The 25827-nt window shown below is 47.2% G+C and overlaps 3 protein-coding genes across 8 annotated transcripts in view; 1 reads left to right on the forward strand and 2 right to left on the reverse strand.

Moving 5' to 3' along the window:
* Positions 1–640, reverse strand: part of POLR2B (RNA polymerase II subunit B) — a 55661-nt gene extending 55021 nt beyond the window's left edge. Inside the window, exon 1 of one of the 4 annotated variants that reach the window (XM_009239973.4) lies at positions 533–640. The gene's annotated coding sequence lies outside the window, so the exon portion shown is untranslated. Of the gene's footprint in view, positions 1–323 lie in introns of all 4 variants that reach the window. The other 3 variants (XM_063723432.1, XM_063723433.1, XM_063723434.1) reach the window with 3 other exon arrangements.
* On the forward strand, positions 638–17938 carry NOA1 (nitric oxide associated 1). Its single transcript, XM_002814753.5, has 7 exons — positions 638–1879; positions 4337–4501; positions 4985–5190; positions 9829–9960; positions 11621–11737; positions 16756–16876; positions 17627–17938. The coding sequence occupies exons 1-7, from the start codon at positions 736–738 to the stop codon at positions 17836–17838; spliced, it is 2097 nt and encodes a 698-aa protein (XP_002814799.3). The 5' UTR covers positions 638–735; the 3' UTR covers positions 17839–17938.
* A 4639-nt stretch (positions 17939–22577) lies between these two features.
* The window catches only part of REST (RE1 silencing transcription factor), a 43053-nt gene continuing 39803 nt past the window's right edge, over positions 22578–25827 (reverse strand). The window contains exons 5-6 of one of the 3 annotated variants that reach the window (XR_008524511.2): positions 23655–23911; positions 22578–23154 (exon numbers count right to left, since the gene is read on the reverse strand). The gene's annotated coding sequence lies outside the window, so the exon portion shown is untranslated. Of the gene's footprint in view, positions 23171–23654; positions 23912–25827 lie in introns of all 3 variants that reach the window. The other 2 variants (XR_008524512.2, XM_054553966.2) reach the window with 2 other exon arrangements.

Below are 25827 nucleotides of genomic sequence, written 5' to 3' on the forward strand. Positions count from 1 at the left end.
TTGGCCAGGCTGGTCTCGAACTGCTGACCTCAGGTGATCCGCCCGCCTCGGCCTCCCAAAGTACTGGGATTACAGGCGTGAGCCACGCGCTCAGCCGGAAGCTCCTTTTTATTTTGTTTTTGTTTTGTTTTGTTTTTTTGAGACAGAGGCTCGCTCTGTCGCCCAGGCTGGAGTGCAGTGGCGCGATCTCGGCTCACTGCAACCTCCGCCTCCCGCGTTCCTGCCATTCTCCTGCCTCAGCCTCCCGAGTAGCTGGGACTACAGGCGCCCGCCACCACGCCCGGCTAATTTTTTGTATTTTTAGTGGGGTTGGGGGGTTTCACCGTGTAAGCCAGGATGGTCTCGATCTCCTGACCTCATGATCCGCCCGCCTCGGCCTCCCAAAGTGCTGGGATTACAGGCGTGAGCCACCGCGCCCGGCCCTGGAAGCTCCTTTTTAAGTGTGATTTATTAAGGGCGGCTTGTGCTAGCAGTGAGGCTTTAAGCCTGAAAGTGAAAAAACCCAAAACACTCACTGCTATTTTCTGCCCACCTAGCTCCAGTGCCTTTGCCATAGCTTTAAGTAGGTTCTCAGTCTCAGAGCTTAAATCGCGAGAACTCGCGGGATTAGACGCAAAACGAACCACGACAGCTCCCAAGTACCCACGCGCTTTCGTCTCGGGTCAAATACGCGCCTCGGACTCTAGTGCGCGTGCGCGCTGGTGGCTCCGCCCCTTTGCCCGGAGCTACTTCCTCATGCTGCCCGCTCGCCTACCGTTCAGGCTGTTGAGCCTTTTCCTTCGTGGATCCGCTTCCACGGCAGCGCGCCATGGCCTCCGGGAGCCGTTCCTGGGGAGGAGGTGCGCTGCCGCCTCCTCCTTCCAGCACTCATCGAGTCTGGGACGCGAGCTTCCTCATGACCCCGTGGACACGGAAGGCTTTGGAGAAGGTGCTGACCTGCAGGAGCGTTTTCTGTTCCCGGAGTACATCCTGGAGCCGGAGCCGGAACCCACCCGCGAAAAGCAGCTGCAAGAGCTCCAGCAACAGCAGAAGGAGGAGGAGCGACAGAGGCAGCAGCGGCGGGAGGAGCGGCGACAGCAAAACCTACGGGCCAGGCCCCGGGAGCACCCGGTCGTGGGGCACCCGGACCCGGCATTGCCGCCCAGCGGTGTGAACTGCTCGGGCTGCGGGGCAGAGCTGCACTGCCAGGACCCCGGCGTGCCTGGCTACCTGCCCCAAGAGAAGTTCCTCCGCAGGGCGGAGGCAGACGGCGGGCTGGCACGGACCGTGTGCCAGCGCTGCTGGCTGCTGGTGCACCACCGGCGCGCTCTACGCCTGCAGGTGAGCCGCGAGCAGTACCTGGAGCTGGTGAGCGCCGCGTTGCGGCGGCCCGGGCTCTCCCTGGTGCTCTACATGGTGGACCTGCTGGACCTGCCCGACGCCCTGCTGCCCGACTTGCCCGCGCTGGTGGGCCCCAAGCAGCTGATCGTGCTGGGAAACAAAGTGGACCTCCTGCCCCAGGATGCTCCTGGCTACCGGCAGAGGCTGCGGGAGCGACTGTGGGAGGACTGTGCCCGCGCCGGGCTCCTGCTGGCCCCTGGCCACCAAGGGCCACAGCGCCCCGTCAAGGACGAGCCACAGGACGGGGAGAATTCGAATCCGCCGAACTGGTCCCGCACGGTGGTCAGGGACGTGCGGCTGATCAGCGCCAAGACCGGCTATGGAGTGGAGGAGTTGATCTCTGCCCTTCAGCGCTCCTGGCGCTACCGCGGGGACGTCTACTTAGTGGGTGCCACCAACGCCGGCAAATCTACTCTCTTTAACACGCTCCTGGAGTCCGATTACTGCACTGCCAAGGGCTCCGAGGCCATCGACAGAGCCACCATCTCCTCTTGGCCAGGTGAGTTTTAGGAGGCTCGCCCTCTTCGTTTTCTGGCAAGGTGGACGTCTGGTCCTGGCCGAGGCACCGAGTACATCCTCCCTTAATGTCCACTACGGGTTGCCTGTACCCTTCTCTTTACAAATTCTCTCCCCACTCTGGTCACACCTCTCTTCTGTGTCAGCTTACTGCTAGGGAAAATTGAGGATGTGTTGTAGTAATTTTCTAATGGAAGTGTTTATGGAGCACGTCTCACGTCTCTGTTCCCAGTCACTAAGCACTGGAGATAGACCAGGGAACAAAGCAAAGTTCCTGTTCTGGAGATTTGCTTTGTAACTTCTTTGTATACCGTTCCAGAAAGCGTGCGTCCTTTTTACTGTCTGAACCTAGTGAAATTTGTGTTTTGTTTGTTTGTTTTGTTTTGGAGACAGTCTCACTCTGTCGCCCAGGCTGGAGTGCAGTGGCGTGATCTCGGCTCACTGCAACCTCTGCCTCCCGGGTTTAAGTGGTTCTCCTACCTCAGCCTCCCGAGTAGCTGAAATTCGAGGCGTGTGCCACCACACCAAGCTAATTTTTGTGTTTGTTTTGTTTTGTTTTTTGAGACGGAGTCTTGCTCTGTCGCCCAGGCTGGAGTGCAGTGGCTCACTGCAACCTCCGCCTCCCGGGTTCAAGCGATTCTCCTCCCTCAGCCTCCTGAGTAGCTGGGATTACAGGCGCACGCCACTATGCCCAGCTAATTTTTGTATTTTTAGTAGAGACAGGGTTTCACCATGTTGGTCAGGCTGGTCTCAAACCCCTGACCTCGTGATCCGCCCGCCTCAGCATCCCAAAGTGCTGGGATTACAGGCGTGAGCCACCGCGCCTGGCCTAATTTTTGTATTTTTAGTAGAGATGGGGTTTCACCATGTTGGCCAGGCTGGTCTGGAACTCCTGACCTCAGGTGATCTACCCACCGTGGCCTCCCAAAGCGCTGGGATTACAGGCAAGCACCACCATACCCAGCTAATTTTTGTATCTTTGGTAGAGACAGGGTTTCACCATGTTGGCCAGGCAGGTCTCCAACTCCTGACCTCACGTGATCTGCCCACCTTGTCCTCCCAAAGTGCTGGGATTACAGGTGTGAGCCACCCCTCCCGGCCCATTAGTGCAATTTGATGTGTGGCTTTGCCGGGCTTAGTGGCTCACATCTGTAATTCTAGCACTTTGGGAGGCCAAGGTGGGCAGATTGCTTGAGCTCAGGAGTTCAGGACCAGCCTGGGCATCATGGTGAAACCCTGTCTCTACTAAAAATACAAAAACTAGTCAGGCTGGTGGTGCATGCCTGTAGTGCCAGCTACTCAGGAGGTTGAGGTGGGAGAATCACCTGAGCCTGGAAGGTTGAGGTGGCAGTGAGCCCTAATTGGGCCACTGCACTCCAATCCAGCCTGGACAGCAGAGTGAGACCCAAAAAAACAGAAGTATCAGTCTTGTGACTTTAAGAAACTTCTGTGGCCAGGTGCAGTGGGTCACACCTGTAATCTGAGCACTTTGGGAGGCCAAGGTGGGCAGATCACCTGAGGTCAGGAGTTCCAGACCAGACCTGCCAACATGGCGAAACTCCCGTGTCTACTAAAAATACAAAACTTAGCCGGGTGTGGTAGCTGGTGCCTGTAATCCCAGCTACTCAGGAGGCTGAGGGTAGAGAATTGCTTGAACCTGGGAGGCTGAGCCAAGATCGCACCATTGCACTCCAGCCTGGGAAACAGAGCAAGACGCTGTCTCAAAAACAAGAAACAAAGAAACAAACTTCTGTAATTAGAAAATGAGTCCTTTTATGGTTTAAAATTTTTTTTTTTTTTTTTTTTTTTTTGAGACAGAGTCTCACTCTGTCGCCCAGATTGGAGTGCAGTAGTGCGATCTCACCTCACAGCAACCCTCACCTCCCAGGTTCAAGCGATTCTCCTGCCTCGGCCTCCCAAGTAGCTGGACTACAAGCGTGCACCACCACATCCAGCTAATTTTTTGTATTTTTAGTAGAGACAGGGTTTCACCATGTTGGCAAGGCAGGTCTCGAACTCCTGACCTCAAGTGATCCACCTGCCTGGGCCTCCCAAAGTGCTGGGATTACAGGTGTGAGCCACTACGCTCAGCCAGGTTTAAATTTAAGTTGACAAAACTGACTGCCCCATTTGTTCCCTTGAAACCAAAGTTTCATTTAGTAAGCTGCTCTTCTCTGTCTTGTACTTTGAATTTTACAGAAAAATTATTTTCATACTGAATGGTAATCTGATAAAAATGGAAAGAAATCGGGCCTACAGATTTTGGATTCTAATTCTGGTTTCCCCTGTGAGCTAATCTCTTAACCTATTTCCTCATTTGTAAAGTGGCAGTAATTTTATATTTTATTACAGTAACCAACACAGTGTAGATCCTCAAAAATGTTCATTTTCTTCCCCCTTATTCCCTTTTCTAAAGATGTATTTATTCTTTGTATTTCAGGTACTACATTAAACCTTCTGAAGTTTCCTATTTGCAACCCAACTCCTTACAGAATGTTTAAAAGGCATCAAAGACTTAAAAAAGATTCAAGTCAAGCTGAAGAAGATCTTAGTGAGCAAGAACAAAATCAGCTTAATGTCCTCAAAAAGCATGGTTATGTCGTAGGTAAGCATCCTCTATGGGAAAACCCTTGTTGGTACTATGCTAAAATTCTTTGTTAAGCAACCTGAAATACAGCTGTCCGAGGCTAGCCAGTTTTTGTGGGGAGAGACTGCCTTCCTTATTCTGCAACAATAAGGCTGTTTGGAAACCCAGAGCAGTACAGGTAGTAAAAGTTTTTACTCCATGCAGCAGCTTTAGATTAGGTTGTCTGTCTTTCCTTGGTATATCTTTTCAGCCTTTCTTTAAAACAGTCTGATTTCCACACACCCTCGCCCCCGCCACTCCATGTACACAGCCAGCCACACGCTTGATTATTGCAAGAGTTTGACTCCCACTGCTTTTTGGGAAAAAAAAGCAAAAGTATCATTATGGTCTCACTTCCGTACACTGTAATCTTAGTAACTTGTTTGAGGGAAACATAAAAATTATGTCTGGAGTTAAAAGTATTAAAGGTGTGACTAATAACCTTACTATAACTTGTTCTAGGAAGAGTTGGAAGGACATTCTTGTATTCAGAAGAACAGAAGTATAACATTCCCTTTGAGTTTGATGCTGATTCACTTGCCTTTGACATGGAAAATGAACCTGTTATGGGTACACACAAATCCACCAAACAAGTAGAATTGACTGCACAAGATGTCAAAGATGCCCACTGGTTTTATGACACCCCTGGAATTATAAAAGAAAATTGTGTATGTATTTGGTTTCTTTTAGAAACATTTACTTTCTTTTTCTTTTTTAATGGGTTTATATTGCCTGCTGCCTAGATACAGCCAATTTATCAAGACAGGGGAATTGCAATAGAGAAAGAGTGTAATGCATGTAGAGCCAGCTAAACGGGAAACTGGAGTTTTATTACTAGTCATATCAGCCTCTGAAACATTTACTTTCAATTGCACAAGTACTGCTGTCTTAATTGGCAGAAAACAGGAAAATAAGTTTACTTCCATTTTAGACTCAGTTCTAATTCATTCATGAAAGCTGTTAGGGGTGAATCTGTATGCCATCAAGTTCTCTGTTCCATTTGATAGACTTCATTGCTGACAACCAACTTATTTTATCATTGTGATTGTTACCTTGGTTAGGGAAACATTTACAGAAGCCTAGGTTTTGAGGTAGGAGAAACACGTGAATATCACTGGAGTCCAACGCCCTAGGCCCTGCTTGAATTACCTCTATAACATATCCATGAAGGGGTCCTCTATCTTGAACTGAAAGGAGTGACTCACCATTAGCTGAAACTGTGTGATGTCACCTTCCAAGGTAACTCATTTGGGTCTTTGACCTTCTCTTTGTATTGAGTGTACTGAGCTGAATAGTCTCCCTGTAACATGTATCCATTGTTCCCCAAAGCCATCTGGGACTAAGGTAATACCTATTTCCCTTGCCAGACTTTGAAATATTTTAAAATGTAACGTCCCATCTCTTCTTCACCTATCCCTCCCTTTTCTTCTCTTTCATTAGTTCATCCAGCAAACGTTGAGCATTCACTGTGCTGACAGTCTGGATTATTTATCTTCATTTCCTACAGCTATGCTCCCTGAGAAACAGGCTATTCATTGGCCCAGGCCTCTTCAGAATGTTTTCTATGTTTGTTCTTAAAGTGTGACACTGAGAACTCAGTGCTCTCAGGTGAGCATGATTTAGAATAGCATTAACTCCCACCGGGCGCAGTGGCTCACGCCTGTAATCCCAGCACTTTGGGAGGCCCAGGCAGGTGGATCACAAGGTCAGGAGATCGAGACCATCCGGGCTAACACGGTGAAACCCTGTCTGTACTAAAAATACAAAAAATTAGCCGGGAGGTGGTGGGCGCCTGTAGTCCCAGCTACTCGGGAGGCTGAGGCAGGAGAATGGTGTGACCCGGGAGGCGGAGCTTGCAGTGAGCTGAGATCGTGCCACTGCACTCCAGTCTGGGTGACAGAGCGAGACTCCGTCTCAAAAAAAAAAAAAAAATAGCATTAACTCCACCTGTCTTGTCCCTATGCCTCTCTTTATCCAATTGCTCATGGACAACTTTGGGCCTCATAGGTAACTTTGACTTTGTCTTGTTGAATTCAGCCTATATCTTACTCTGTTAAATATTCATTAAATCTCATTACTTTTTATATTTGCAGTTTGGATCTTCATTCAGATCACTGATTGACTCAAATGTGCATCCAGGATACAGCCTCACAACAGATTCATTAATCATTTCCTTCAAATCTGGTTACTGACCAGTTTCCGATTATTCTAATTATCTCTGTATCTCCCTACAAAACCACATTGGTTTCTTAGGTACTTTTCTTGGCCTCATCAGGAACACTTACAGTTACATTCTCAGAATTGTATTCTATTTGATGTCCCCTGTCATTGAATCATACAGACCTTTTAACTTTTACTGCTCTCCTGGAATAATTGCTCATGCCATCTTTTCTTCCTTAGCGGTCCAAAAGTTCAGAACTGCTTTCTAATAATATTCTGTCACTTTAGCTTAATGAACTAATTCTTCCCCCCCCATACTTTTTTTTTTTTTTTTAAGACGGAGTCTGACTCTCTTGCCCAGGCTGGAGTGCAGTGGCGTGATGATCTTGGCTCACTGCAACATCTGCCGCCTGGGTTCAAGCGATTGTCCTGCCTCAGCCTCTCGAGTAGCTGGTATTAGAGGCATGTGCCACCACACCTGGCTACTTTTTGAATTTTTAATAGAGACAGGGTTTCGCCATGTCGGCCAGGCTGGTCTCAAACCCCTCACCTCAGGTAATCCACCCACCTCAGCCTCCCAAAGTGCTAGGATTACGGATGGGAGCCACTACGCCCAGACTAATTCTTCCCTTTCAGATGCTATTAGATCAGGCATAGCAGTTACTTCAGTCATATATTCTCTATTAAATAGTTGTGTCAGAAAGGCAAGAATTTGCAAAATACTCTAGACAGCAGAATGAGAACCCCAAATTTTTAGATATAAACGTCTGTCAGCACTGGTAGTTTGCTTCTCTGTTAGTTTACAGATAAACTTATTTGATGTCTTAAACCAGGGTTTCCCAGACTAAACCAAGGATCTCTGTTGTGAAATGAAAGTATTAAGACTCAGGCCGGGCACAGTGCCTCACGCCTGTAGTCCCAGCACTTTGGGAGGCTGAGGTGGGAGGAGTGCTTGAGCCCAGGAGTTTGAGACCAGCCTGGGCAACATGCCAAAACTGTATCTCTACTAAAAATACAAAAAATTAGCTGGGTATGGTGGTGCATGCCTGTAATCCCAGCTACTGAGGAGGCTGAGGCACAAGAATCACTTGATACACTTATTGGGAGGCAGAGGTTGCAGTGAGCCGAGATCATGCCACTGCAGCCCAGCCTGGGCAAAAGAGTGAAATCCTGTCTCAACAAAAAAAAGAGAGAGACAAGGTTTCCCCCTGTTGCCCAGGCTGGAATGCAGTGGCATGATCAAGTAACTTCAAAGTCCTAGGCTCAACTAATTCTCCCACTTCAGCCTCCCAAGTAGCTAGGGCCACAGGTACACACCACCATGCCCAACTAATTGTTTAGTTTTTGTAGAGACAGGACCTCGCTATGTTGCCCAGTCTGGTCTAGGCTGGAGTGCAGTGGTGGGATCTTGGCCCACTGTAACTTCTGCCTCCCTAGCTCAAGCAATCCTCCACCTCAGCCTCCGGGGTAGCTGAGAACTACAGACACACGCCACCCCAGCTAATTTTTGTATTTTTCATAGAGGTGAGGTTTTGCTGTGTTGCCCAGACTGGTCTCAAACTCCTGAGCTCAGCTGGGCACGATGGTGCATACCTGTAATCCCAGCATTTCGGAAGACCAAGGCAGGTGGATCACTTGAGGTCAGGAGTTCGAGACCAGCCTGGCCAACATGATAAAACCCTGTGTCTACTAAAAATACCAAAAAAATTAGCCAAGCATGGTAGCGCACGTCTGTAATCTCAGCTACTTGGGAGACTGTGACAGGGGAATTGCTTGAACCCGGGAGGCAGAAGTTGCAGTGAGCCAAGATCACACCATTGCACTCCAGCCTAGGCGACAGAGTGAGACTCTGTCTCAAAAACAGAAAAAAAACTCCTGAGCTCAAGTGATCTGCCTGCCGCTGCCTCTGAAAGTCCTGGGATTACAGGCATGAGCCACCATGGCTGACCTGCAAATGGCTTTTAATGTGCCTTTTCAAACACAAGTAATGAAGAAAACTATTTGCAGCCCCCTTATTATTTTCTTGTGAGCCTCTATGTATCATTTCTATTTTTTATTTTCTTGTTATTCTTTTTTTTTCCTTTGAGACAGAGTCTTGCTCTGTCACCCAGGCTGGAGGGCAGTGGTGCAATCTTGGCTCACCACAACCTCCGCCTCCCAGATTCAAGCGATTCCCCTGCCTCAGCCTCCCGAGTAGCTGGGATTACAGGTGCACGCCACCACGCCCGGCTAATTTTGTATTTTTAATAGAGATGGGCTTTCTCCATGTTGGTCAGGCTGGTCTCGAACTCCTGACCTCAGGTGATCTGCCCGCCTTAGCCTCCCAAATTGCTGGAATTACAGGCGTGAGCCACGTTGCCCAGCCTCTTGTTATTCTTAAGAAAGAAGTTTACAAGTTTTGTGTCCAATTTGTACCTTCTTTATTCTTTTTTAACCAGATTTTGATTCCTTAGATCTTTCCAGAATCTTATACTTGTGTCTTTCCTTTTCTATTTTTCTCTAGTCTCTCTAGGAACTTGTCATCCTTAGAAGGGATTTATTATAAATCATAGGGATAAATTATAAATCCTCTGTGTTATAAGCATGGGGGATTTATAACTTTTTCTCATTCTCTGCTGAATATTTGGGAGAAATAAGGAAATTGAAGACCAGAATTTAGGAAGAGGTTCTTCAGCCACTTTACTTGCTCCTAGAATGGGGTGACCATTTTGCATTTAATGCATGCATACTTACCACTAGGACATGAGGTCACATACACCATTACTTTAGGCGGAAATTGCTACTGCCCACAAGCCTTGATAAGGAGAGCATATATTTTCTATCTTGGTATTGAATCAACATGTTTTCAGGTTCACATTAATTTTGACATTTAGGGAATGCTGCTGACATAGGAAAGTCTCATACACCTATAAAGTTATTTTGCCATTACTGTAGATTAAGTTGTAAAACAAGGGTAGAGCCATCAGATTGAAATTAATTTAGACAGGAAGAATCTATATAAATTTGATGTGTAGCAAACTCTGACATAATTTGGTTTATTTTGAAGTCTGGCATATTTTTCATCACTTTTTATTTTACAAGTAAATCATAATATATCATATTTTCAATAAAAGTATTTTCTAAAAAATCTGCCATTTGCTTCACAGATTTTAAATCTTCTGACAGAAAAAGAAGTAAATATTGTTTTGCCAACACAGTCCATTGTTCCAAGAACTTTTGTGCTTAAACCAGGAATGGTTCTGTTTTTGGGTGCTATAGGCCGCATAGATTTCCTGCAGGTAAGAAAAGTCTGTACTATTAAAAAATGATTTTAAAATATTGGGATTCACTTTAAGGAAGCAGATAAATGAACAAGACTGACAAAATGTTGATAACTAAGCCATGATTGTATAGGATTTAATTTGTTTTTATGTTTAAAAATTTCTGTAATAAAAACTTGGGGATGGCTGGGCACGGTGGCTCACGCCTGTAATTCCAGCACTGTGGGAGGCTGAGGCAGGCTGATCACTTGAGGCCAGGAGATCAAGACCAGCCTGGTCAACATGGTGAAACCCCATCTCTACTAAAAATACAAAAATTAGCTGGGTGTGGTGGCACACACTTGTAATCCCAGCTACTAGAGAGGCTGAGGCAGGAAGATCACTTAAACCTGGGAGGCGGAGGTTGCAGTGAGCTGAAATTGCACCACTGCTCTCCAGCCTGGGTGACGGGGCAAGACTCCATCTCAAAAAAAAAAAAAAAAACACTTGGGGAAAAGAAATGCCCTACTCCCTCATCCTCCCAAAAAAGTGCTAGGTCTTGAAAACTTATGTTTTCAATTGAGTACCCCACACAGCTTGGCATTTAACACAAGATACTATCCCTACTCTATGGGATAGAGTCAAACCTATGGGATAAAGTCAAACCTTTAGGTACAGGGTTATAGGCATTAAATTAATTCCGCACTTTGTATCCCATGATATGTGTGTTTTTATGCATATACTTTTTTGTTTGGTATTCGTTTATATAGCATCTAGGGATTTTGGAGTGTCTATAGAATTGCTCTCCATTTTGCTAAAGTGAAGAGAAAAAGGAAAATGAAACATGGATATGGATATGTCCAACAACACAATACAACTGTGTGCCATTACTATAGCACATTTCTTGGGTTTTGTGTTTGCTCATACTTTGTTAGAAATTTTGCCTTACACACTTAGAACCCTTATATATTTCGTTTTGGGAGGTTGTTGGTTTTTTGTTTCTGGGGTTGGTTTTTTGTTATTGTTTTTTTTTTGTTTATTTGTTTGTTTTTTGAAACAGCATCTCTCTCTGTTGCCCAGACTGGAGTGCAGTGGTACAGTCACGGCTCACTATAGCCTTAACCTCCTGGGCTCCAATGATCATCCCACCCCCGCCCCGCAAGTAGTCGGGACTACAGGCACACATCACCACACCCAGCTAATTTTTGTATTTTTTATAGAGACAGGGTTTTGCCATGTTTCCCAGGCTAGTCTCAAACTTGAGCTCAAGGGATTCACCCACCTCGGCCTTCCAAAGTGCGGGGATTATAGGCATGAGCCACCACACCAGGCTTGCACCTTTATATATTTCATCAGAACACATAAAATGTTAATATTTTAAACCTAACTTTACACAGAGATAATTAAAGCAGATAGTATTTCCTTTTAATTTTTAATAATAGACGTTTTTTCAAAAATAGTATTGAGTCTGTCAAAGAAGTCATAGTTCACATGAATTGCTGAAATGCACTGCTTCAGTATTGTGCCCCTGTTCTTATTAATAATTTGATTTACAGCTACTGCCATACCAGTACTTATAAAGGGAGTCTGATTGGGTTTTTGTTTTTTGATTTTTTTTTTTTTTTTTAGTTGATCGTACCTTGAATATGCAGGTTTTCCAAGTTTTTCACCAGGTCAAATAACTTCTTCCTTTCTTAAGGGAAATCAGTCAGCTTGGTTTACAGTCGTGGCTTCCAACATCCTCCCTGTGCATATCACCTCCTTGGACAGGGCAGACGCTCTGTATCAGAAGCATGCAGGTCATACATTACTCCAGGTAAGGCAACACGCCTTGATTGCATGGTTATGGTTAGTATACACTGGGATGGTCCCATAGCTCTGTTAAGAAAGCCTTTGTTATACAGAACTGTTATACAATATCTTGAGCTAGCTTTCCCTCACTTCATTCTCTTTGAGAATTCTGGCTATAAAGCAAAATTGCTCTATATAGACTGATCCTAGAATAGCCACACAGCTGTTTTTTCTCTAGACTACACTGTCCAGTTTGGTAGCCATTAGCCACATGTGGCTATCTAAGTTTAAATATATTAGTGACAATTAAAATTTGCTCAATGGCCAGGCGCGGTGGCTCACACCGATAATCCCAGCATTTTGGGAGGCCAAAGCAGATGGATCACAAGGTCAGGAGTTCAAGACCAGCCTGGCCAAGATGGTGAAACCCCACCTCTACTAAAAATACAAAAATTAGCCAGGCATGGTGGTGGGTGCCTGTAATCCCAGCCACTCAGAAGGCTGAGGCAGGAGAATCACTTGAACCAGGGCGGCAGAGGTTGCAGTGAGCCAAGATCGCGCTACTGCACTCCAGCCTGGGCAACAGAGACTCCATCTCAAAAAACAACAAAAAAAAGAAAATTTGCTCAAGTTAGCCAGGTATGGTGGCATGCACCTGTAGTCCCAGCTCCTCGAGAGGTTAAGGCAGGAGGACCACTTGAGCCCAGGAGTATGAGGCTGTGGTGAGCCATGATTATGCCCACTGCACTCTAGCCTGGGTGACAGAGTGAAATCCTGTCTCTAAAAAAAAAAGGAAAATTTAAAATATGGTTGCTTAGTGTCACCAGCCACATTTTGAGTGCCCAATAGTGACACTGTTGCAAAAAGTTGTATAAACTCCTGACAGCCTCATCACCAATACACACACACACACACACACACACACACACACACACACACACCTCATCACCAATACACACACACACACACACACACACACACACACACACACACACACACACACACACACACACACCATACTTTGGACAATTAAGCTATAGTTCCCTGAACTCATCATCCTTTTTCCAGTTTTTATCTGTACCTGTGGTGACCGAGAATATCTTTCCACTGAATAACTTTGACTCATTTCTCAAAATATTGCTCATGTATTGCTTATTTGTTTTTGTTGTTATATATATATATTGCTTCTTTACTAATGTTTTCCTTGACTGAACACATTCATTACCCCTTCCTTCACAACCATAGTACTTATAGATGCCTCGTATTACATTTCTGACCTTGTATTAGCTTACATATTATCTACCCCTTTGATTTCCTTGGGGGCAGAAACCATACTGCAAAATCTATCTTTGTGTTCTTAGTGCTAAACACAGGAGAGATTTGCTAATTAATAGATGAATAAATTACCCAATTATGGCCAAGCGCAGTGGCTCACACCTGTAATCCCAGCACTTTGGGAGGCCGAGGTGGGCAGATCTCCTGAGGTCAGGAGTTCAAGACCAGCCTGGCTAACATGGTGAAACCCTGTTTCTACGAAAAATACAAAAAAATTAGCCTGGTACAGTGGTGCGCGCCTGTAATCCCAGTTACTCGGGAGGCTGAGGCAAGAGAATCACTTGAGCCTTGGAGGCGGAGGTTGCAGTGAGCTGATATCGTGCCATTACACTCCAGCTTGGGCAGCAAGAGCAAAACTCCATCTCAAAAAAAAAAAATTACCCAATCACTTCTAATCGTGGAAACACCTGTAAACATAAAAGCTAAATATTATCCATTATATATGGACCCTTAACTCATAAAGACCAGGCACTAATCTTGATGGCCACACCTATAAGAACTAAGGTACTTGGAAGGACCGTGCCTTAATTGCCCAGCATTAAACTATGTGAGGCCCTGTGGAGGATTCTAAAAACAGTGTCAGTGAAGCACAATTCTCCTGTCCAGAGGCTGCTGCCAGGTGCTTGCCCAATGTGTGGCCCAGAGCCCTGAGATTTGTAAGCTTCATCCCATCACAGAGTTCCCTTGCTTTTCATTTGACCCCAGAAGTGATTGCAAGTTCTTTTCACCAGTTGAATATTTGAAAGAATTTTATTCTTTTTTTTTTTTTTTAAGTATTTATTGATCATTCTTGGGTGTTTCTCAGAGAGGGAGATATGGCAAGGTCATAGGATAATAGTGGAGAGAAGGTCAGGAGATAAACACATGAACAAAGGTCTCTGGTTTTCCTAGGCAGAGGTCCCTGCGGCCTTCTGCAGTGTTTGTGTCCCTGGGTACTTGAGATTAGGGAGTGGTGATGACTCTTAAAGAGCATGCTGCCTTCAAGCATCTGTTTAACAAAGCACATCTTGCACCACCCTTAATCCATTTAACCCTGAGTTGACACAGCACATGTTTCAGAGAGCACATGGCTGGGGGAAAGGCCATAGATCAACAGCATCCCAAGGCAGAAGAATTTCTCCTAGTCAGAACAAAATGGAGTCTCCTATGCCCACCTCTTTCTACACAGACACAGCAACAATCTGATCTCTCCTTCCTTTCCCCACACTTCCCCCCCTTCTTTTCAACAAAACCGCCATCATCCTCATGGCCCACTCCCGATGGTCGCTTTCTCTTTGGAGCTGTTGGGTACACCTCCCAGACAGGGCGGCCGGGCAGAGGTGCTCCTCACCTCCCAGACAGGGCGGCCGGGCAGAGGCGCTCCTCACTTCCCAGATGGGGTGGCCGGGCAGAGGCGCTCCTCACTTCCCAGATGGGGTGGCCGGGCAGAGGCGCTCCTCACTTCCTCCCAGACAGGGTGGCAGCCAGGCAGAGGCGCTCCTCACCTCCCAGACAGGGCGGCCGGGCAGAGGGGCTCCTCACTTCCCAGACGGGGTGGCCGGGCAGAGGCGCTCCTCACCTCCCAGATGGGGCGGCCGGGCAGAGACACTCCTCACCTCCCTGAGGGGGTAGTTGGGCAGAGGCGCTCCTCACTTCCTCCCAGACGGGGTGGCAGCCAGGCAGAGGCGCTCCTCACTTCCCAGACGGGGCGGCCGGGCAGAGGTGCTCCTCACTTCCCAGACGGGGCGGCCGGGCAGAGGCGCTCCTCACATCCCAGACGGGGCGGCCGGGCAGAGGTCCTCCTCACGTCCCAGATGGGACGGCCGGGCAGAGGCGCTCCTCACCTCCCAGACGATGGGCGGCCGGGCAGAGGCGCTCCTCACTTCCCAGACGGGGCGGCAGGGCAGAGGCGCTCCTCACCTCCCAGACGGGGTGGCCGGGCAGAGGCGCTCCTCACCTTCCAGACGGGGCGGCCGGGCAGAGGCGCTCCTCACCTCCCAGACGGGGCGGCCGGGCAGAGACGCTCCTCACCTCCCAGACGGGGCGGCCGGGCAGAGGCGCTCCTCACTTCCTCCCAGAAGGGGTGGCAGCCAGGCAGAGGGGCTCCTCACTTCCCAGATGGGGCGGCCGGGCAGAGGCGCTCCTCACTTCCCAGACGGGGCGGCCGGGCAGAGGCGCTCCTCACATCCCAGACGGGGCGGCCGGGCAGAGGTCCTCCTCACGTCCCAGATGGGACGGCCGGGCAGAGGCGCTCCTCACCTCCCAGACGATGGGCGGCCGGGCAGAGGCGCTCCTCACTTCCCAGACAGGGCGGCAGGGCAGAGGCGCTCCTCACCTCCCAGACGGGGCGGCCGGGCAGAGGCGCTCCTCACCTTCCAGACGGGGCGGCCGGGCAGAGGCGCTCCTCACCTCCCAGACGGGGCGGCCGGGCAGAGATGCTCCTCACCTCCCAGACGGGGCGGCCGGGCAGAGGCGCTCCTCACTTCCTCCCAGAAGGGGTGGCAGCCAGGCAGAGGCGCTCCTCACCTACCACACGGGGCGGCCGGGCAGAGGCGCTCCTCACTTCCCAGAGAGGGCGGCCGGGCAGAGGCGCTCCTCACTTCCTAGACCGGGTGGCGGCCGGGCAGAGGCGCTCCTCACTTCCTCCAAGACGGGGTGGCGGCCAGGCAGAGGCACTCCTGACCTCCCAGACAGGGCGGCCGAGCAGAGGCACTCCTCACTTCCCAGACGTTGGGCGGCCGGGAAGAGGCGCTCCTCACTTCCCAGACGGGGCGGCCAGGTAGAGGCGCTCCTCACTTCCCAGACGGGGTGGCTGCCGGCCAGAGGCGCTCCTCACTTCCTCCCAGACGGGGTGGCGGCCGGGCAGAGGCGCTCCTCACCTCCCAGAGGGGGTGGCCGGGCAGAGATGCTCCTCACCTCCCAGACGGGGCGACCGGGCAGAGGCACTCCTCACATCCCAGACGATGGGCGGCCGGGCAGAGGCGCTCCTCACTTCCTATACGGGATGGCGGCCGAGCAGAGGCGCTCCTCACTTCCCAGACTGGGCGGCCGGGCAGAGGGGCTCCTCACATCGTAGACCATGGGCGGCCAGGCAGAGACGCTCCTCACTTCCTAGCCGGGGTGGTGGCCGGGCAGAGGCTGTAATCTTAGCACTTTAGGAGGCCAAGGCAGGCGGCTGGGAGGTGGAGGTTGTAGCGAGCCGAGATCACGCCACTGCGCTCCAGCCTGAGCAACATTGAGCATTGAGTGAGCGAGACTCCGGCTGCAATCCCAGCACCTTGGGAGGCCAAGGCGGGCAGATCACTCGAGGCCAGGAGCTGGAGACCAGCCTGGTCAACACGGTGAAACCCCGTCTCCACCAAAAATACAAAAACCAGTCAGGTGTGGCGGCACGCGCCTGCAATCCCAGGCACTCGGCAGGTCGAGGCAGGAGAATCACAGGAGCCCGAGGCAGGGAGGTTGCAGCGAGCCGAGATCACAGCAGTACAGTCCAGCTTTGGCAACAGAGGGAGACCATAAAAAGAAGGAGAGGGAGACCGAAGAAAGGGGGAGAGGGAGACCGAAGAAAGGGGAGAGGAAGAGGGGGAGGGGGAGGGGGAGGGAGAGGGAGAGGGAGAGGAGGATTTTATTCTTGATCCCTGTACAGAATTATCTTATCAGTGATTTGCTTAATGTTAGAGTTCCAAGAAATTTAATTTGAACTTGTAAATATCTTTATTTCATTGGAAGATTCCAATGGGTGGAAAAGAACGAATGGCAGGATTTCCTCCTCTTGTACCTGAAGACATTATGTTAAAAGAAGGACTGGGGGCATCTGAAGCAGTGGCAGACATCAAGTTTTCCTCTGCAGGTAATTTTATGCCAAGCACTTTTTAAAGAGTGAATAAAAGGGCGGGCACGGTGGCTGACACCTGTAATCCCAGCACTTTGTGAGGCTGAGGCAGGCGGATCACCTGAGGTCGAGAGTTTGAGACCAGCCTGACCAACATGGAGAAACCCCGTCTCTACCAAAAATACAAAATTAGCCAGGCATGGTGGTGCATGCCTGTAATTCCAGCTACTTGGGAGGCTAAGGCAGGAGAATCGCTTGAACCCAGGAGGCGGAGGTTGCGGTGAGCCAAGATCGTGCCATTGCACTCCAGCCTGGGCAACAAGAGCCAAACTCCATCTCAAAAAAAAAAAAACAAAACAGAAAGTGAATAAAGCAGCCTTACCGACAATTTTTTTTATAGAAAAGTGCCTTAACTGATGAAAGCTGATTATTTTAAGGTGTACATACTAGTTTATTCATAAAATACAACCTATTCTGAAAATAAATTTGTACTTTGCACAAATGCATTGTGTGCTTTTTTAAAAATAAGGTGTACCCACCCATGCCCCCAGCTTCTCAGGACGCCAAGGCAGGAAGATCGCTTGAGCCCAGGAACTTGAGTTCAGCCTGGGTAACATAGCAAGACACAGTTTCTTAAAAAATAATAAAATAATAAGAGAGTGAAAGAGAGTGACAGCGTTCTCTGATATTCCATTTTCAGCTTTGGTTTGGTATTTTTAATAAGATGATTGCTAACAGCCTTTTGTGTTGTGTCACATGCCTGCATAGGTTGGGTTTCAGTAACACCTAATTTTAAGGACAGACTGCATCTCCGAGGCTATACACCTGAAGGAACAGTTTTGACCGTCCGGCCCCCTCTCTTGCCATATATTGTTAACATCAAAGGACAGCGCATCAAGAAAAGTGTGGCCTATAAAACCAAGAAGCCTCCTTCCCTTATGTACAACGTGAGGAAGAAGAAAGGAAAGATAAATGTATGAGACCGACCTTGTTTACTCCAGATATTAACTGTATTGAACACAACAAAATACATTGAAATTGTATTAAACATATAACACATAAATAAAGCTCCCATTCTTACCCTTTTTTTTTTTTTTTCTTTTTTTTTTGAGACTGAGCCCTGCTCTGTTGCCCAGGTTGGAGTGCAGTGGCACAATCTTGGCTCACTGTAACCTCTACCTCCCAGGTTCAAGCAATCCTCCTGCCTCAGCCCTGCTAGTAGCTGGGATTACAGGCATGCGCCACCATGCCCAGCTAAGTTTTATATTTTTAGTAGAGGTGGGGTTTCACCATGTTGGCCAGGCTGGTCTCAGAACTCCTGACCTCAGGTGATCCATCCGCCTCAGCCTCCCAAAGTGCTGGGAATACAGGCGTGAGCCACCACGGCCAGCCTCACCCTTTTCAAAGCTCTTAACAGTTAACTTTTTTAAACTATTCAAGACATGTTCATAATGTATTCAGCTTATAAAAACAAGTGGTTTTTTTTGTATAGTATGTATATGGTATGTATCTGTGACCCACATATATATAAAATTGGAAGCCTGCTACATTCAAGTTTCTCCCACTACTGTTTTTTTTTTTTTTAGACAGGGTCTTGCTCTGTCACCCAGGCTGAAGTACAGTGGTGCAATCTCAGCTTACTGCAAATTCCACCTCCTGGATTCAAGCGATTCTCATGCCTCAGCTTCCTGAGTAGCTAGGATAACAGGTATGCGCCACCACCCCTGGCTAATTTTTGTATTTTTAGTAGAGACAAGGTCTCACCATGTTGTCCACCCACCTCGGCCTCCCAAAGTTCTGGGATTACAGTCGTGAGCCACCATGCCCCGCCTCACTACTGTTTTTTATATTGAGACCGGATGTCATTTCTCTTATTTGGAGTTAGCAGTCAGTATATGAAAAAATGGCAGGAAAATTAATTTCTCCAAAATTCGTTGGCTTAAATAAGGTAGAAGTGAGTAGGTGGCACTGCTACAAGGATCCAGCTGGTGGAACATTCCATGGCCATCTGTAGGTCTAAGGTGGCTGCCCAAGTTGTCATCCTTTTCCAGCAAGGGTAAAAAGGGGGAAAGCATGGACAGCAAGCAACTTCCCTATTTAAAAGAAAGGAGGAAAAGCTGGATGTTGCACACATCAGTTTACACAGTCCACAGGTCAAGTCACATGGCCACACCCACCCATAAGGAAGCTGGGAAATGGAGGAGGAAATGGCAACCATTTGGGGTTTTTATTAAGGAAAAATGGGGAGAAAGGATACTAGAGAACAAGTAGAAATTTACCTTACACAATTTGACAATGCCTGAAAATCTTAGATAAAAAAGGATTCAAGGCCAGATGTAGTGGCTCACACCTGTAATCTCAGCACTTTGGGAAGCCAAGGCAGGATAATTGCTTGAGGCCAGGAGTTCAAGATCAGCCTGGTCAACATAGTGAGACCCCATCTCTATTATATTTTTTTAGTAAAAATGAATTGTAGGCTGGGCACAGTGGCTCAACGCCTGTAATCCCAGCACTCTGGGAGGCCAAGGCAAGTGGTCAGGAGTTAGAGACTAGCCTGGACAACATGGTGAAACCCCGTCTCTACTAAAAACACAAAAATTAGCCGGGCATGGTGGTGGCCACCTGTAATCCCAGCTACTCGGGAGGCTGAGGCAGGAGAATTGCATGAACCCAGGAGGTGGAAGTTGCAGTGAGCCGAGATCACACCACAGCACTCCAGCCTGGGCAACAAGAGCAAAACTTCATCCCAAAAAAACTAAATAAATAAAGATTTTTAAAAAGCTATGTATTTCTAGCAACTGAGGTCTATTCTGCAACTGAGAGGACACTTTAACCATTTTATTTACATTTCATCTTTATATGACTGAATAACACTACATCAATCAGAAGTCTTTATTGGCCAGGCGCAGTGGCTCATGCCTGTAATCCCAACATTTTGGGATTGCTTGAGTTCAGGAGTTCAAGACCAGCCTGGGCAACACAGCAAGACCTCATCTCTACTAAAACCCAAAAAAATTAGCCAGGCGTGGTGCTGTGTACCTGTAATCTCAGCTACTGGAGAGGCTGAGTCAGGAGGATCACTTGAGCCTGGGATATGGAGGCTGCAGTGAGCTATGATCACATTAGTGCACTCCAGCCTGGGCAACAGAGCGAGACCCTGTCTAAAAAAAGGAAAAAAGAGAAAGTCTACACCTTTTGTTATTCCTAGCTGAGTAAGTAGTACCACAGCTGTGTCATGAACAATTGGCAAGTCAAGTCCCAGATCCTAATGTTGAAATAAATGCTGGTAAAATAAGCTAGGCTGAAACTCAGTTAGAGCCATGAAATTCCTGAGAGGACCATATTCTGTCCCAACATATGGGAGCCCCCAAGTATTTCACACTCTCCTGTCTTCTCCCCACTCCTCAGTCCTCTTCTAAGTCCTCTTAGACTAAATATAATGGAGAATTTTTTTAAGATGCAACTTGTAATGTTGTAGACCTTTTATAGTGTTTCAAAGTGAGTACTACTGGTATCTTGGGCAAGGTGGTTCTTTTATATATAAAACTGCATTTCAGTCGGGCGCGGTGGCTCACGCCTGTAATCCCAGCACTTTGGAAGGCCGAGGCGGGCGGATCACGAGGTCAGGAGATTGAGACCATCCTGGCCAACATGGTGAAACCCCGTCTCTACTAAAAATACAAAAATTAGCTGACCGCGCTGGCGCGTGCCTGTAATCCCAGCTACTCAGGAGGCTGAGGCAGGAGAATCGCTTGAACCTGGGAGTCGGAAGTTGCAGTGAGCCGAGATCGCGCCATCGCACTCCAGCCTGGCAACAGAGTAGGCGGAAGCTGCAGTGAGCCAAGATTGCGCCACTGCACTCCAGCTTGGGCAACAGAGCAAGACTCTGTCTCAAAAAAAAAAAAAACTGCATTTCATTATGTCTGGTATCTCTCATCCCAGTCACTAAATGCAGTAGCAGCTCCCTTTGCCGTCAGTCCTGGTGACAACTGGAAAGTGCCCCCAACATCATATTACCTCTAGAGGGTGGCAGCTTCCCAAATGGAGAAAATTGATTGGCAGTTGATTTCCAGTTTTTATTTTGGAGGGAATGAAATACCATTTATTTTATAAGTCAAAATTGTGTCTGGGTGCGGTGGCTCACACCTGTAATCCCAACACTTTGGGAGGCCAAGGTGGGTGGATCACCTGAGGTCGGGAGTTCGAGAGCAGCCTGACCAACATGGAGAAACCCCATCTCTACTAAAAAAAAATACAAAATTAGCCAGGTGTGGTGGCACATGCCTGTAATCCCAGCTACTTGGGAGGCTGAGGCAGGAGAATCGCTTGAACCCGGGAGGCAGAGGTTGCGGTGAGCTAAGACTGTGCCATTGCACTCCAGCCTGGGCAACAAGAGCAAAACTCCATCTCAAAAAAAAAAAAAATTGTGGTCATTATATTTCTACCTATGGTTGAAAACAGGAGTTCACAGTTAAGAGCTTAGGCCAGGATATTTAGGTAGAATTAAAACAAAAAACAGGCAGGAAAGAAAGCCAGCAAAGTGTGAACTGGGCCTTTGTGGAGAAACAATCTAAAAACTGACTGCTATCACCCTGACAACTTAAGAAAATGGATTTCAGAAAACAGGGCTCACACCCATAATCCAAACACTCTGGGGGGCCAAGGCAGGAGGATCCCTGGAAGCCAGGCATTCAAGACCAGCCCTGGCAACATAGTTAAGACCCTGTCTCTACAAAAAAAATTTTTTAATTAAGCTGGGCATGGTGACACACACCTATAGTCTCAGCTATTCAGGAGGCTGAGGTGGGAAGATCCCTTGAGTCTGGGAGGTTGAGGCTGCAGTAAGCCATGATTGCACCACTGCACTCCAGCCTGGGTGACAGAGCAAGACTCCATCTCAAAAAAAAAAAAAAAAATACAGGAAAGCGTGAGAAAGATGCTCTATGCCTAGAATTAGTTGAGGACTTCTACTGGGATCTGGTATTAATTTGTTCCATATTGTACCTCCAATCTAATGCAGCCTAGGATCACTACTAGGATCAAGTGCTTCCTAGTAGATTTTCCTTTAAGAAAGTTCCATTACTGTATTGGTGCAGTACTGCATTGCTTAGCAACAGGGATGTGTTGTAAGAAATGCATCATTAGGCGATTTCATCTTTGGGCAAACATCATAAAGTGTATTTACACAAACCTAGATGGTATAGCCTACTCTACACCTAGGCTGTATGGTATAGCCTATGGCTCCTAGGCTACAAACCTGTACAACATGTTGCTGTACTGAATTCTGTAGGCAATTGTAACACAAATCATTAGGCAATAGGTATTTTCTGACTCCATTATAATTTTACCAGACTACGGCTGTATATGTGGCCCATTGCTGACCAAGAAGTCATTATGCGACACATGACTGTACTTCTTTATCCATTAATCTGAATATAAAGACATCTTTTGAATCAGTAGTCACTTTACACTATGACAGGGTACAAGAATTAGTGGGTTCTTCTGGCCAGGAAAGGGAGGAGAAATTAATGGCAAAGTACCAACTCCTCACTTCCACAGATCACAGAGGTGGTTAGGGGTTGCTAGAAAACAATGAAGCAAGTTTATTCTAGATTGTTTACCTGGCTCTGCAGCATTGTGGTGTTGAGCATGTCACCTCTTTTGTATTCATGACACCCAAAAGAAGTAAAATAAATTCCATCAAAGTACTTTTTGACTTTTATGTGATATTAGGTTCAAAGTTTTATTTTAAAAAGTTACACGTAATCTCTCTGCTTTTCCCCCTTCTAATTAAACTAAAATAACATCTTCTTCAAAGTTACTAAGACAAATTGAAGTTGTAATATGTTTTGTATCTTTAATTACCATAAATGCCAAGCTGTGCCGATCACTAAGTCTTTACTGTATAGTTCCCCAGAGTCTAGTTTATTTAACTTGAGACACTCACTTCCCATAACAACCAAGGAGAAGCGGAATAGAGATGCAATCTTGTGTGCCTGTGTCTCTAGTGTTCAGACCCTTCTTGCACAATGGACATAGGCTGGTTTCCTGCAGCTGACTAACGTGGAGGAGCTCCAGCTGTGTCAGCCATGACAGAGTTGTTATTGCTTCACTGAGTGAGCACCCAGCGCGCAAGCTGAGGCGGGCTGTTTCGTAGACGGGCTCGGATCATTTACCCTGGCTTCCCTTCCACTTGGCTGTGTGTTGTGGAGCATTAGAATCACTTCCATTCTTTCTCAGCTGTTCCATTTTCTTTTGGCCGCTTTCCTCCTCCCAGGGGGATTGTTTTCTCTCAACTGTCAAAGAGTAATGCTTAAACATTAAAAACAAGATTTCAGACTCATGTGAATCAAATAGATGACACCTCTGCCTGCTCTGAATGTCTCTCTGTCATATTATCTGCCCCTATTAAGACCTTGTAGTGAGAAGGGAATGGTTCAAGATAGGTTTTTTTGGTGTTTTTTTCTTTTTTTTTAGAGACAGGTTCTCACTCGGTCACCCAGGCTGGAGTGTAGTGGTGTAATCACAACTCAACGCAGCCTCGACCTCCTGGGCTCAAGTGATACTCCCGCCTCAGCCACCCGAGTAGCTGGAAGTATAGGCAAGTGCCACCACACCCAGCTAATTTTTTTATTTTTGTAGAGACAGGGTCTCACTTTGTTGCCCAGGCTGATCTCAAACTCCTAGCTTCACCAATCTTCCCACCTCAGCCTCCCAAAGTGCTGGGATTACAGATGTGAGTCACCACACCAGGCCAAGATTACTATTTTAACATCATATTGCAATGATGCCTCACCTTTTTCCTTCATGTCATGGAGTTTCATGATCTGAACACTCCTAAGTGTATCTGGATCATCCTCAAAACACCCACTGCTTGGATTCCCAGGTTCCTGTTTTCAAAAGCTTCTTTTGGCTTCGCAAATAATTCTCCGAGTTTACCTACTGTGTAGTCAATCTCGTGGGAGTATTTATTTGGTCTTAATATTCTCATTGTTGATGCTGTAATAGGTATGATGCTTAATCACAGACACCGTCAGTACCTCTACCTGGTAGCTGTGGTAAATTGGAAAAAACTGAGGTCACACATACACAAAACAAGCAGACGCGTTAGAGAATACATCGTCACGTGTCAGGTGATATTGGAAGTGAAATATATGGAAGTGAAAGACTGCCAAGATCCTTTCTAACCTTTCAGTAAGCCCTAGAAAATAGCAGACATGGCTGGGTGCGGTGGCTTACCCTGGTAATCCCAGCACTTTGGGAGGCCGAGACAGGTGGATCACAAGGTCAGGAGTTTGAGACCAGCCTGGCCAACATAGTGAAACCCCGTCTCAACTAAAAATACAAAGGTGGCACATGCCTGTAATCCTAGCTACTCGGGGAGGCTGAGGCAGGAGAATTGGTTGAACCTGGGAGGCACAGGTTGCAGCGAGCCGAGATCATGCCACTGCACACCAGCCCCAGGCGACAGTGTGAGACTCAGTCTCAGAAAAAAAAAAAAAAGAAAGAAAAGAAAAAGAAAATAGCAGACATTCAATGAATGAATCAATAGAGTGAGAGGATTTTTTTGTTTGCTTGGTTTTTGCCTTCCCTGGAAAACAGGGAAAGAGCAAACTTAAATTTGCTTAGTAGCATTTACACTAACCTCTTATAGAGTTTCTTCCTTTCCTGCATAAAGCCAGTACCTCATGGTTGTTGTATTTCAGACTTCAGATTACTCATAGTTGCTATACTCATATGATAGCCCATATATCTTTTTATTCCTTTATTTTCATATAATAATAATAATAGCTATCACTTATATAGTAATAAAATGAGCCAGGCACTCTTTCAAGTGCTTTACATATATTAACTGAATCCTTACAGCAACCCCATGCAGTAGATACTATTATTACCCACATTTACAGATGAGGTAACTGAGGCACAAATAACTTACCCAGGATCTAACTAATAAGTGATGGAGCTGTGATTCAAACAAACCCAGGCACTCTATCTCCAGAACTCATGTGGGGCTTTGTTGTTTTGTTTTATTTTGAAAAATGTTCTCACTCTGTCACCCGGGCTGGAGTGCAGTGACACAGTCTCAGCTCACTATGGCCCCCACCTCCCAGGCTCAAGCAATCCTTCCGTGTCAGCCACCCAAGTAGCTGGACTACAGGCACGCGCCACCACACTCAACTAATTTTTTAATTTTTTGTAGAAACAAGGTCTCACTATATTTCCCAGGCTGGTCGCAAGCCCCTGTGCTCAAGCGATCTTCCTGAGTCAGCCTCCAAAAGTGCTAGGACTGCAGGTGTGAGCCACCGTGTGCCCAGCCTGGGGTTTTTAATTGTAACAGACTTTGTTTTCATGTACAGTTCTATGGATTTATCGCACGTATATGTTTGTTTAATGACCACCATAATCACAATATAGAACAGTTCTGGCCGGGCACAGTGGCCTGTAATCCCAGCACTTTGGGAGGCTGAGGTGGGTAGATCACGAGGTCAGGAGTTCAAGACCAGCCTGGCCAAGATGGTGAAACCACGTCTCTACTAAAAATACAAAAATTAACCGGGCATAGTGGCGGGCACCTGTAATCCCAGCTACTCATGAGGCTGAAGCAGGGAGAATCCCTTGAACCCGGGAGGCGGAGGTTGCAGTGAGCTGAGATCACGACACTACACTCCAGCTTGGGCAACAGAGTGAGACTCCGTCTCAAAAAAAAGAAAAAAAAAGAACAGTTCCATCAGTATCCATGTCTTCAACCACTGCACAGTAATTCCTCTATATACTAAAACCCATCAACAAATCTAAAGGTGAGAATTTTTCAACCTTAGGAAGGAAACCTACTTTGAAGACCTTCAAAGATAATAGCACAATTCTCTTGGGAATTCTGGACAACTACCACTTAATCTCCTTCTGGCTTCCTTTGAATTCTACCATATATAATTTCTCCCTGAGCATTTGTCTCAGAGCAGTGTGTGTGT

Source organism: Pongo abelii, chromosome 3 (assembly GCF_028885655.2).
Source record: "Pongo abelii isolate AG06213 chromosome 3, NHGRI_mPonAbe1-v2.0_pri, whole genome shotgun sequence".
NCBI lineage: Eukaryota > Metazoa > Chordata > Mammalia > Primates > Hominidae > Pongo > Pongo abelii.

What these genes read in the sequence shown, in the direction of transcription:
- NOA1 (XM_002814753.5), top strand. Translation starts at nt 736, where the DNA reads ATGCTGCCCGCTCGCCTACCGTTCAGGCTGTTGAGCCTTTTCCTTCGT. An exon ending in AAAGCATGGTTATGTCGTAG is followed by an intron (nt 4,502 to 4,984) that starts GTAAGCATCCTC and finishes AACTTGTTCTAG; the next exon opens with GAAGAGTTGGAAGGACATTC. An exon ending in GAATTATAAAAGAAAATTGT is followed by an intron (nt 5,191 to 9,828) that starts GTATGTATTTGG and finishes TTTGCTTCACAG; the next exon opens with ATTTTAAATCTTCTGACAGA.